The sequence below is a fragment of the Oryctolagus cuniculus genome, chromosome 6, assembly GCF_051225735.1.
Source record: "Oryctolagus cuniculus isolate XC-2025 breed Fujian yellow rabbit chromosome 6, ASM5122573v1, whole genome shotgun sequence".
NCBI lineage: Eukaryota > Metazoa > Chordata > Mammalia > Lagomorpha > Leporidae > Oryctolagus > Oryctolagus cuniculus.
In genome coordinates, this window is record NC_142872.1 from 129,769,213 (window position 1) to 129,781,924 (window position 12,712).

At 37.3% G+C, this 12,712-nt stretch overlaps 1 protein-coding gene across 47 annotated transcripts in view; it reads left to right on the forward strand.

The window, feature by feature from the left end:
- The window catches only part of RIMS2 (regulating synaptic membrane exocytosis 2), a 718,020-nt gene that overhangs the window by 464,023 nt on the left and 241,285 nt on the right, over window positions 1-12,712 (forward strand). For 21 of the 47 annotated variants that reach the window (XM_089336449.1, XM_089336431.1, XM_089336432.1 and 18 more), the window contains one exon: window positions 5,738-5,803. The exons of the other annotated variants lie outside the window; for them this stretch is intronic. In XM_089336449.1, the coding sequence (XP_089192575.1) occupies window positions 5,738-5,803 (66 nt within the window). The remainder of the gene's footprint in view (window positions 1-5,737; window positions 5,804-12,712) is intronic. 47 annotated transcript variants of the gene reach the window in all.

Below are 12,712 nucleotides of genomic sequence, written 5' to 3' on the forward strand. Positions count from 1 at the left end.
GGGAGCTGGATTGGAAGTGGAGCAACTGGGACTCAAACCAGTGTTCGTACATGGCAGTGCCGCTCAAGTCTCTGTGACACAATGCCATCCCTAACTACTTAATCTTAATTTACAGTACTTGTTTAAACTTGAGTGGCATAGGAAAATAGATTAATTTTCATATTCTATTTTGTGGGTAATATAAAAATAATTATATGTCAAAAAGGTTTTTTTAAAAAAATATTACTTATTTGAGAGGCAGAATTAGAGAAAGAGAGAGGGAAGGAGAGACAGAGAGAGAGAGAGAGAGAGAGAGAGATCATCCAGTCACTGATTCACTCCCAAAAAGGCAGCAATGCCTAGAGATGCCCCAATTTGAAATCAGGAACCAGGGGCTTCTTCCACATCTCCCACATAGGTGCAGGACCTCAAGCACTTGGACCATCCTCTGCTGCTTTCCCAGGTGCATTAGAGGTAGCTGGATTGGAAGTGGACCAGCCAGGACTTTACCCAGCAGCCATATAGGATGTCTGCACTGTAGGCGGCAGTTTATGTGGTATGCCACAATGCTGTTCTCCAAAAGGTGGTTTTTTTCAATATTTACTTATTTATTTTAAAGTCAGAGAGAGAAAGAGAGAGAGAGAGAGAATTTTCCATACACTGGTTCACTTCGGAGATAGCCACAACTACCAGGGCTGGGCTGGACTAAAACCTGGAGCCAGGAACTTCATCCGGGTCAACCACATGGGTGGCACAGGCCCAAACCCTTGTGCCGTCTTTTTTACTCAAGCACATCAACAGGGAACTGGATTGTAAGTGAAGCAGCTGGGACATGAACTGGTGCCCATATGGGATGTTGGTGTACCAGCTATATCACAAGAAACCAGCCTCATACGTCAAAATTTTATTGGATCTTTATTTCTCTACATATCTCACTCTGTTACATTAGTATAAATTCTACTTTATTCTGAAAATAAAATGAATTCTTTGTAGGTACTCCAGAAACCTGAGAACAGGGGGTATTTGTTAATGTAATGAGTTATCCAGACCTTTTTCATCAACCTCTGTTACCCTCATCTCCCTTTTGTGCTTTGTTTCTCTGGTAAAGGATGGGAATGAGTACAACAAGGAATATCATTTTCCTAGGCTAGACTGTATAACTTTAGTATTAAAAATACTTGTAAGAGCTTTCTGTTTACATAACTTAATTTACTATTAGAATAGAGTATTAAATAGTATTTTTTAAAGACTTATTTATTTGAAAGGCAGCGTGATAGAGAGGAAGAGCCAGGCAGAGACAAAGCTAGAACTAGAACTAGTGTTAGAGCTAGAGCTAGAGATATATAGATAGAGTAACCTAGGGCTCAAACTTGGATATAGGATGTGGGCATCCCAAGTGGCAGCTCAACACACTGTACCTCATTAGTAATATTTCTAAAAAAATATATATCAGAGATATCCTGCAGTTTGCATTTTTTGTTTATCACAGAAGCCAAATATATTGAGTACATTTATTTCCATGGAGTTTACTTTTAGCATTAAAAAAATTAACAGTAATAGATGATAAATTATTTTGTAAACCATTAAAGATAATGGTCTCTTTGATCCTTTCAGTCAGTTGTCAGTTGTGAAGGAGTCTCAGACTTGTCTCTGCAAATTTTAAATTGTAGAAAAAGTATGAAAAGAGGATTCTCTTTACAAAAATGATATAACATTACTTTCCAACAACATGTTTTAACATAATTAAGTTGTATTAAATATATCATGGGAACCATCAAGTGAACGAAATACTGATAGTACTGAAGACACAGAGAACCTTTTGAATTACTTTGGGGTTATTGGAAGCATCTTTCAAAAACTGCAGTATGGGATATTTTATTTTCTCTTTTTGCAGTCTTTTTTTGTGTGATTGATGGTTTTTAAAAGGGAACATTAAATCTAATTTAATATAGTGGATTGATCATTATGATTTTGTGTTGCCTTTAAATATTGTGTTACATAACTATCAAAGTGTGTCTCAAAATTAAATTACTAATCTAAGTCAGTTCTCTCAGTTGTAACATTTTTCGATCATGATTCTTAGACTATTCACCTTCACTTTTTTACTTTTTAAAATTTTGTGTATGTTTGTTTTCCATTTTTCTTTTATAATGAATAAATGCTCTGCTCAGGTTATTTTTAAAATTTTAAGCATATTTGACTAAATGCAGTTTTTATTATGCATAGTTATTGTCCAGTTTTTATGATGTCTATTAATTTTGGAAGAAAAATAAGTAAGCATGGTTCAATGAAGAAGTATAAAATGGTTAAAGGGATAAGAACTAAGGTGACTAGAGATGGAAAGAGAAATAAAACAAATTAATGCTTGATGAAAATGATTCTTGGTTAAAGTTTTCTTGGGATTTACAATGATAAAATTAATTACAAAACTCAGGAAAATATTACAATATATTTATATATGATATCATACGATATATATATGATAATATATATTTTATGATTCTACAAGTTTGAACAAACTTTGAATTTTACACCTTTTATGTTAATGTAAAGAAGTTTTCAGAGAAAAATCTATTCCTTTTAAAAGTATTTAACTGTTGGTTATTGTTTCTAATCTTTTTTTAAGTTTTTATTTAATATATATAAATTTACAAAGTGCAACTTTAGAATTGTAGCGGCTTTTTCTCCCACAACCTCCCTCCCACCTGCAATCTTCCTATCTCCCACTCCCTCTCCCATTCCATTCTTCATCAAGATTCATTTTCAATTATCTTTATATACAGAAGATCATCTTAGTATATACTAAGTAAAGATTTCAACAGACTGTACCCACACAGACACACAAGATATAGAGTACTGTTCGAGTAGTAGTTTTGCCATTAATTCTCATAGTACAACACATTAAGGACAGAGATCCTACATGGGGAGCAGGTGCACAGTGACTCCCGTTGTTGATTTAAGAATTGACACTCTTATTTATGACGTCAGTAATCACCCAAGGTTCTTGTCATGAGCTGCCAAGGCTATGGAAGCCTCTTGAGTTCACCAACTCTGATCTTATTTAGACAAGGCCATATCCAAGTGGAAGTTCCTTCCTCTCTTCAGAGAAAGGTGCCTCCTTCTCCGATGGCCCATTCTTTCCACTGAGATCTTTCATTCAGATGGTGATTTTTTTTTTTCTTAAACCAGTGTCTTGGCTTTCCATGCCTGAAATACTCTCATGGGCTCTTCAGCCAGATCCAAATGCCTTAAGGGCTGATTCTGAGGCCTGAGTGCTATTTAGGGCATTTGCCACTCTATGAGTCTGCTGTGTATCCTGTTTCCCCCATAGGATCATTCTCTCCCTTTTAATTCTGTCATTCATCATTTGCAGATACTGGTCTTATTTGTGTAATCTCTTTGACACTTAACCTATCTTTTTGATCAATTATGTACTTAAACTTATCACTTTAACAAGTAAGATGGCATTGGTATATGCCACCTTGATGGGATTGAATTGGAATCTCCTGGCACATTTCTAGCTCTACCATTGGAGGTAAGTCTGAGTGAGCATTTGCTGAACTGTATATCTCCTCCCTCTCTTATTCCCACTCTTATATTTAACAGAGATCACTTTCCAGTTAATTTTAAACACTTAAGGATAATTGTGTATTAATTAAAGAGTTCAACCAATGGTATTAAGTGGAACAAAACAAAAAAAAAATACTAAAAGGAATAAAATAGTATGTTGTTCCTTGACAGTCAAGACAAGGGCTGATCAAGTCATTGTTTCTCATAGTGTCCATTTCACTTCAACAGGTTTTCTTTTATGTGCTCAGTTGTCACCAATCAGGGAGAACATATGATATTTAGCCCTTTGGGACTGGCTTATTTCACTCAGCATGATGTTTTCCAGATTCCTCCATTTTGTTGCAAATGACTGGATTTCATTTTTTTTTTTACTGCTGTATAGTATTCTATAGAATACATATACAATAATTTCTTTAACCAGTCTTCTGGTAGGCCCAAGGGCATTTTGAATCCCACCCTCGGGATTGGCCAGATCCCATGGTCTCCCTGGCAGCCTGGGATCTACTGGAAATTGGGCAAAGTATCCCCTGTCCAAAACTTCAGTAGACGGATATGAGGTCAATCCTCAACAGGACCAAGCTAGCAGCTAGGACCTCTCCACAGCTGCTGGGAAGCTAAGCAGAGAACAGGGCCTACACGCGCACGACTTGGAATAACAGGTCCCTGTCTGGATGGTGAGGCTGGCCGGAGATTGCAGAGACTTGGCCAACCCAGAGGAGGGAGGGAAAGTAGGGGAGTAGTTACTTATAGTTGGTTGAGTGTGGTCCGCAGTCAGCCTGGGGCACCAGACAGTTTCAGGGAGCGAGGGGCCTTGAACCTGGAAAGGGGAGGCACGTACCCTCAGCTCCTGGGTTTTGGCACCATCTACAAGGTTTCTGGCAGGTAACAAATCTTCCCAGCCAGATGAATCAATTAATTCACAAGCTTTTATTGGGATTCTGCTCCCAGGCGAGGTTCATTGGTCCCAACAGAGCAGGGGCCAGGGAAGTCGTGTGTCAGAGGTTGGGAAGGCTCCTTTTGTAGATACAGGGCATGAGGGTAAAAGGTTGAGGCGGGTCTGATCCTCATTGGTTGACCTTTAGGCACCCATGGGGACTTTGACAAGGACTTTTCGTTCACGGAAGTGTGGGTGGGGACTCTCCATTCCTGGAAGTGTGGGCCTTCTCTCCTTGCGGATCCCAAAGCTACCATTATGTTTTTGGAAGGTTATTTCTTATGAAAAATAGCTCAGCTAATGAAGAGGGCACAAACACAAATATACAAGTGCCAAAAGTTGGAGCACCTGAATTATAGAAAATCAGATATTAATTGACACAAAGAGAGAAATAGATAGCAGCACAGTAACATCAGGGATTGTCAGCAACCCAAGTTGAGAGAGTCCAGGGTGCGTTTCCATTGTTCATTGAAACATGATTATCATCATTCAGATTAAGTGTTTTGGCATGAAAGATTTTAAGAAAATGGAAAAAATTTAAATTAATGCTATGGAAAGAAAAGATTCAACTACAAATATGAAAAAGTCAGGGTGCTGCTTTAATTCCTTATGGTATTCATAAGACATGAAATGTAGTCAATAATTATATAATAATAAATGTAATTAATGTATAACAAACTGCATGGAATATGGGTAACATTCAAATAAATGTAATAAATATGGTTAATAAATAATAAGTAAAACCAGCTCATTCTTTATTAAATGGAATTTTAAAACTCCTTAGAGTAACTTTTAATTATTAGTGATTAAAAAGAAAGTTATCTTATAAAATCTCCAAAGTGCTATAAGTATTAGAAATCACTTCTTATTTTTCTTAAACTTATTTTTATTTTATTCTTTTTTTCTTCCCACTTCTCCAAAAAATAGGAAAGCATCTGTATTCTATAACATTTTCTAAGTAGTTCTGATGATGTTTGAGTGATAGTTGTAGGGTTTTTATTTTGAAATACATTTTAAAAATCTAAGTGCTACATTTTTATTATATTTTATTTTAGATAATTTGGAGTATTTTAAGCTTTAGCACTGCCATATTACAGATGATACTGGGAGAGAGGGACAAACTTTTCAGTTGCAATTTTCTTTTGCTTGCTTACTACCTGCTTATCTTTTTGAACTTCACTTTTAAAATTAAACTATACCTTTCCACTTCTTTCCTGAGCCTCATTTATATTCTTGTTTCTGCCATGCTTGCAGTCATTTTCTTACTCTACCTTGCTCCAGATACAGTCAGACCATTGAACATCATCACAGGGATGGCAGGTATATTTTTCTTACGTGAGTCTGTTTGTAGAATTGCATGCTACCTGTCTTTGATATGATATATTTCATTTTTATTCTCATGTATTTGTATGTTATTAATTAAATATAGAAATAGTACCCTTATAAAATAGCCTAAAATAAAACATACAAAAGTTATTTAATTGTAAGAGGCTGTCAAAATTACAGCTTCTCTTTGATGAATGAAATGATAATTTTGATTATCTTAAAAATTTAGTTCACCAGAAGTTACAATTAGCTCTTTATTATTTAGAAGGATAGAATAAAAGTTTTTTTTTTTTTTTTAATTCAGTTTAGTTGACTCTCTGCCTTTCTCACAGAGTTCATGATTAGATATTTAGTCAGAACTGGTTGATTTGTACATGTCTTAACAACCTGCTTAGAAGAAGAATTGCTGTTTAAAATACGTCAGTTAAACTGATTTGTTGATTGTTTCCTCGTCAAGTGTAACAGGATTATTGTCTTTGGTAATAGTTGATGATCCTGAATCTGTGAATACTGGGCCTCTGGGAAATCCCTGTTCATTTCTGAATGAATCATAGATGGTACAGTTCCAATAATTTAAAGAAACATAATTTAATTTTTAAAATTTATTATACTTATTTTAAAAACAGAGTGGGGTGGAGAAGAATCTTAGACCTGCTTGTTCACTCCCTAAATGTCCACAACTGCTGCCTCAGGCTAAATCCAGGTGCCAAAAACTCAATCTGGGTCTCCCACATGGGTCTCAGGGACCCAACTGCCAGAATCATCACCTGCTGTCTCCCAGGGTGTGCATTAGCAGGATTCTGGAATCAGGAGCAGAGCCATGGCTCAAACACAGGGACTCTGATATGGGATGTAGGTGTCCCAAGTGGTATCTTAACTCCTTAAGTCATTCCAAGTAATATAATTTGCTATGGAGGGAAATACCAATTACTTGTCATTATTACTTGTCATTATTAGAAAGGAGTATTGGCTGGCACCGTGGCTCACTAGGCTAATCTTCCACCTTGTGGCGCCGGCACACTGGGTTCTAGTCCCAGTCGGGGTGCCGGATTCTGTCCCGGTTGCCCCTCTTCCAGGCCAGCTCTCTGCTGTGGCCAGGGAGTGCAGTGGAAGATGGCCCAAGTACTTGGGCCCTGCACCCCATGGGAGACCAGGAGAAGCGCCTGGCTCCTGCCACTCTGCCTGTCTAAAAAAAAAAAAAAAAAAGAAAAAGAAAAAAAAAGAGAAAGAAAGAAAGGAAGGGAAGAAGAGAAAAGAAAGAAAGAAAGGAGTATTAACTAGAAACAAAAACAGAAGAAAATATGTGATATTCATAAAGTTCTCAAGGATATGTAGCATTTGAGATTTTAGCCAGTTCTATGAGGATATATTTAGACCCTTTAGGCAGAGAATTGAATGATGTGATAATGTAATATCATTGTTTAAGATAAGGAATCATAGTGCAGATTAGAAATCATGCACTATATTTAATGGCTCTGAATGTCGTTTCAAAGTGATTTGAAGTGATGTGTGGCTTTATTTATCTTTATTAAATGAGTTAATTACACTACTTGGGAAAACAACTCTTTTTTTTTCTGAGTAACTGATAAAGCAGAAAATATAAAAAAGTTATCACGTGCAAACTAATGAAAAGGAAAAACACAAATGATTTGCTTCATTCTCCAAGAGCTAAAACTCAAGCTGAACTGTAAAAGTGGTTTAACACTGTCTCCTAAGTGATCATTTTTCCTCCTCCTGTTTATTTTTGCTTTATTTATAGTCTGATTTAAAATAATCAGATTCAAGTTGATTAATTTTAGTTATGTAACAACCTGATGGGATGGAGAACAACCTTTTAAGAGATTGTGTCTATGGTTTAATATTCTTAGACATTTTATTTTCTTATAACTTAAGTGCAATAAAGTATGCCTTTTATGTTAAAAGAAAGAATTGATAGTATAGAAAAAAATTAAAAACTAATGATTAAAACCCTAAGGATTGAATTCATGTGGATAAATATGAAAGAAAATATGAGGTGACCTACAATTCATTCCTATAATTCACGTAATGTAATATCTTTCAGTAAGTGTAACTGAAATTTAGTGCCTTCCAGTTTATTATATGTTAGGGGTTATTGCTATATCTAATTTTCTTTTGCATTTTTTGAGTTTTTTTTTGTTATTTTGCATCAATTCTAAATAATCCTACTGTTTAATTATTATGTCTTTTACTGTTACTGTATATGACATTATTTTTTGTTGTAATGATTATATATGTTTCTTAAAAAACATGAAAAATTACATACTTGTATCCTCACTTAGATGAGGCTTTTTGTAAGGTGGTGTCATGCACAAATGAGATATTACTTTTTATAGTCTTATTCTATTTACTTAGGTATCTCTTCATTAAAATCTTATATTTCTTTTGGTTTTTTTTATGGTTTTAGTTTTCAACAAGTAGATTGTCTTCTACATGTTACTTTGTTTTCCAGTTCATTAGTGCAGATAGAAAGAGTTTTTGAACAGCCCTAGATTGCCCATTAATTTCATACTCTCATTCAAATTCTCAGCCTCAGCCTAATTGGCCTATTTCTTTCTTTCTTTCTTTCTTTTTTTTTTTTTTTTTTTTTTTTTGACAGGCAGAGTTAGACAGTGAGAGAGAAAGACAGAGAGAAAGGTCTTCCTTCTGTTGATTCACCCCCCAAAATGGCCACTACGGCTGGCGCTCTGCGCTGATCCAAAGCCAGGAGCCAGGTGCTTCCTCCTGGTCTCCCATGCAGGTGCAGGGCCCAAGCGCTTGGGCCATCCACCACTGCACTCCTGGGCCACAGCAGAGAGCTGGACTGGAAGAGGGGCAACCGGGACAGAATCCAGTGCCCCAACCAGGACTAGAACCTGGTGTGCTGGCGCCGCAGGCAGAGGATTACTAATTGGCCTATTTCAAAAGGAACATTTATGAATTGCATTTCTGTGTCATGATTTTGTTTGTGTCAGGAAACAAGATCATTAATGGTTATATTTTTTATATTTAATATTTTAAAATATGACATAGGCAAATCTGTATCAGAAAACAAGCTATCATATAGCTAACTGTAAGATTTGCTATGTACCTTTATGCTTATGTAGTATTTCATATGTATTAAGGCATTTACTGTTGTCTAGGACATTGGAAACACATGAGGACTTGATATACATCTAATGCATACCTATCTCTGTACAATTTGGGTGGAATTTTCAAGAATTCTCTTCTTATTTATTTATTTTTTATTTTTTTATTTTTTTTTAACAGCCAGAGTGGACAGTGAGAGAGAGAGAGAGAAAGAGAGAGAAAGGTCTTCCTTTGCCGTTGGTTCACCCTCCAATGGCCGCTGCGGCTGGTGCGCTGCGGCCGGTGCACCGCGCTGATCTGATGGCAGGAGCCAGGTACTTCCCCTGGTCTCCCATGGGGTGCAGGGCCCAAGGACTTGGGCCATCCTCCACTGCACTCCCTGGCCACAGCAGAGAGCTGGCCTGGAAGAGGGGCAACCAGGACAGAATCTGGTGCCCCGACCAGGACTAGAACCCGGTGTGCCGGCGCCACAAGGCGGAGTATTAGCCTAGTGAGCCGCGGCGCCGGCCTCTCTTCTTATTTATTTAAGAAGATGAGACAGAGAGAGCAAGAGCGAGAGTGAGCACTTCCATTTGCTGATTCTTTCCCCAAATGCCCCCAATGGCCAGGTTGAAGGTAGGAGCTAGGAACACATTCCACTTAAGCCATCACCACCTCCTACTAGGGTCTGCATTAATAGGACACTGGCGTCAGGAGCCAGAGCTGGCAATACTGGCAAGCTCCTCTGATATGGAACATGGGTGTGCCAACTGGCATCCTAACTGCTCAGCTAAATGCCTGCCCTTGTTATTTTTAAAAATATTTTCTTTCATCATTATAATTTTGATCCATACAAAAGAGTGTGTTTATGTGTAAAAGCATAATAATAAAATGAGCATCCATTAAATCTACTACCCAAACTAAGATCCAGAACATTTGGTTACATGACTTTCTAAATTTCTTAAAACCTTATTTTGCTGTTTTAAAAATATGAGATTAGCTTATGTGTTCTGAGATACCTTCTGTCCCTCACATTCTGTTTGTATATTATATATACATATTCTGTGTACTATGTTGCATTTTTTGTATATTGTGATGCATAATATTTGACATCCATACCTTCTTCTGTATTTCCACTCCACTACTGTTAGCGCCATTTCCTGTTCTATTGCTTTCTGTGTACTACTGCTGGATGAATCTTCCTAACTCATTACTTGAAAATTACATTTATTCAGAAACATTTGATTACTCTTTATGAAAATAAAGCCTAGCTTAAACCTCTGAAGTAGGCATTTAAGATCTTCATAAATGGACTCCAATCCAATTTTCTTTTATAAAATAAAGTATTATTTACTCATTTGAAAATGATAGGGAAAGGGAATGGGAGAAGGGGAAGGAGAGAGGGAGGGAGAGAGAGAGAGACAGAGAGTGCACGAGTACAATATCGAGAGAGCTTCCTTCCACTGATCCACTCCCCAAATGCTGGTAACACCTGTGGCTAAGCCAGGCCCAAGCCAAGAGCCAGGAACTTCCATCCAGGTCTCCCATGTGGCTGACAGGGACCCAAGTATTTGGACTATCATTCTCTTCCTTCTCAGGCACACTGGCAGGAACTCAAGTGAAACAGAGAGGCTGGGACTCCAACGTGTACTCCAGTTTGGGGTGTCAGCTTCCCAAAAGGCGCTGTCACCTGCTGTGCCACGATGTGTGCCCTGAAGCTAATCTTCTAACTAGCATGTTGGCACTTTCCTGTCTATTATTTCTAACATTTCCATTTGACTATTTCTGATAGTCCATCATCAGTCTATCTGTTTATATTTCCCTATTTGTTCATGCAAGTTGTCTGTCTTTTCAATGAGTCTTTAGCATAGTAAGTATAGTTTTAAATTTTTTAAATTTAATTTTAATTAATTTAATTTCTATATTTGATAGTTCCAACGTCTGTGTCATCTCTGAGTCTGCTTCTGGTGCACTGTCTTTTTGAGCCTTATTTTTCTTGCTTTTTTTGGTGTTTCCTATAATTTATTTTATTTTATTTTTTATTTTTTATTTTTTGACAGGCAGAGTGGACAGTGAGAGAGAGAGACAGAGAGAAAGGTCTTCCTTTTGCTGTTGGTTCACCCTCCAATGGCCGCTGCGGCCAGCGCGCTGCGGCCGGTGCACCGCGCTGATCCGATGCCAGGAGCCAGGAGCCAGGTGCTTTTCCTGGTCTCCCATGGGGTGCAGGGCCCAAGCACCTGGGCCATCCTCCACTGCACTCCCTGGCCACAGCAGAGAGCTGGCCTGGAAGAGGGGCAACCGGGACAGAATCCGGCGCCCCAACCGGGACTAGAACCCCGTGTGCCGGCGCCGCTAGGCGGAGGATTAGCCTAGTGAGCCGCGGCGCCGGCCTCCTATAATTTTTTAAAAGATTTGTTTATTTATTTGAAAGGTGGAGTTACAGAAAAGGAAATCAGAGGTAGAGAGAGAAGTCTTCCATCTGCTGGTTCACTCTCCAAAAGGCCTCAATGGCCAGGGCTATGCCATACCAAAGCCAGGAACCAGGGGCTTCTTCCACATCTTCCACATGGGTGCAGGACCTCAAGCACTTGGGCCATCCTCTGCTGCTTTCCCAGGTGCATTAGCCAGAAGCTGGATCAGAAATAAAACAACCAGGACTCAAACCAGCACCCATATGGATTGTTGGAACTGAATGCAGCAGGTTAACCTGCTAAACCACAGCACTGGCCCTAGTCCAAAATTTTTTTTATTGAATGTTGTATATCATGTCACCATTAGTGCCTGAGGCAGATAGAATTTATACCTGAAAATGAACACCTTTTGTTCTGTTAATTGTGCAGATAGTTAAATGTATATTTGGAGGGATTAGTCATTGTGACTGGTACCTTTGAGTGTTTGATTGGTACTGGCATTATGAAGTGGCAGCTATGGATAACAGCAGTATATAAAAGGAATTTTCATTACACCAGTTCCACCATACCTGTAAAGGTAGCAAAACAAAGAAAGGTGAGAACTGTCCAAAGTTTATCAGTAGGCCTGTTATTGACTATAATACTCAGATTTTTTTTAATCAGGACCTCACTTCATCACATGTACTCATATAATATAATAGCAGTTTACAATTCTTACCTTTGGAGATGAATCTTTAAATGTTTGTTATCTTATGGAGTCATTTAGGATCTGAGAAAGAGTAAGCAAGACTGTCATCTTTGTGGAATTACTTGAATTTCTTGCAGTGAACAAAACATTATTAAATGCTAACATCCATTTTATCAAATAAGAATTTTATAGATAGAAGGTGATAATTATATTATCTCTATTTAAAGCATAACAGTTATGCTTTAAAGATATATTAATTTGTTTCATGTTCATTGTTCTGGGTAAATAACTTTAGTTACTTATGGTTTTGTTTCTAATATTTTTCAAATAAAAAGTAATAATAAAAATTGTGAATACTTAATACTCAAAAGATACTAAAGACCTTTACATCTTGTTTTATTTATGTATTAAATAATGCAGAATATTTTATTGCTCAGTGATGAATTTGTCCCCAGTTTTCTTGAGGAAATCGTGATATTTAATCTTTTCTTCTTGCAATTTCCAGTAGTGACTGTTAAAATAAATATCTTTGTAGGTTTGAGGACACCTTACTTCCCTTTCTAATGGTAAAATAGGGTTGAGGGTAATAGTATGTTTTTAGACATTAGCAGTGTCTTGTTTTCTCTCATTAATACAAGTATTACTATTTTCACATTTTTAGATTATTTACTTAGCTGGCTCTATATATTATTATTTTTAATAAGCTCATTTACTTTCATCTAATGATGCCATCATGCC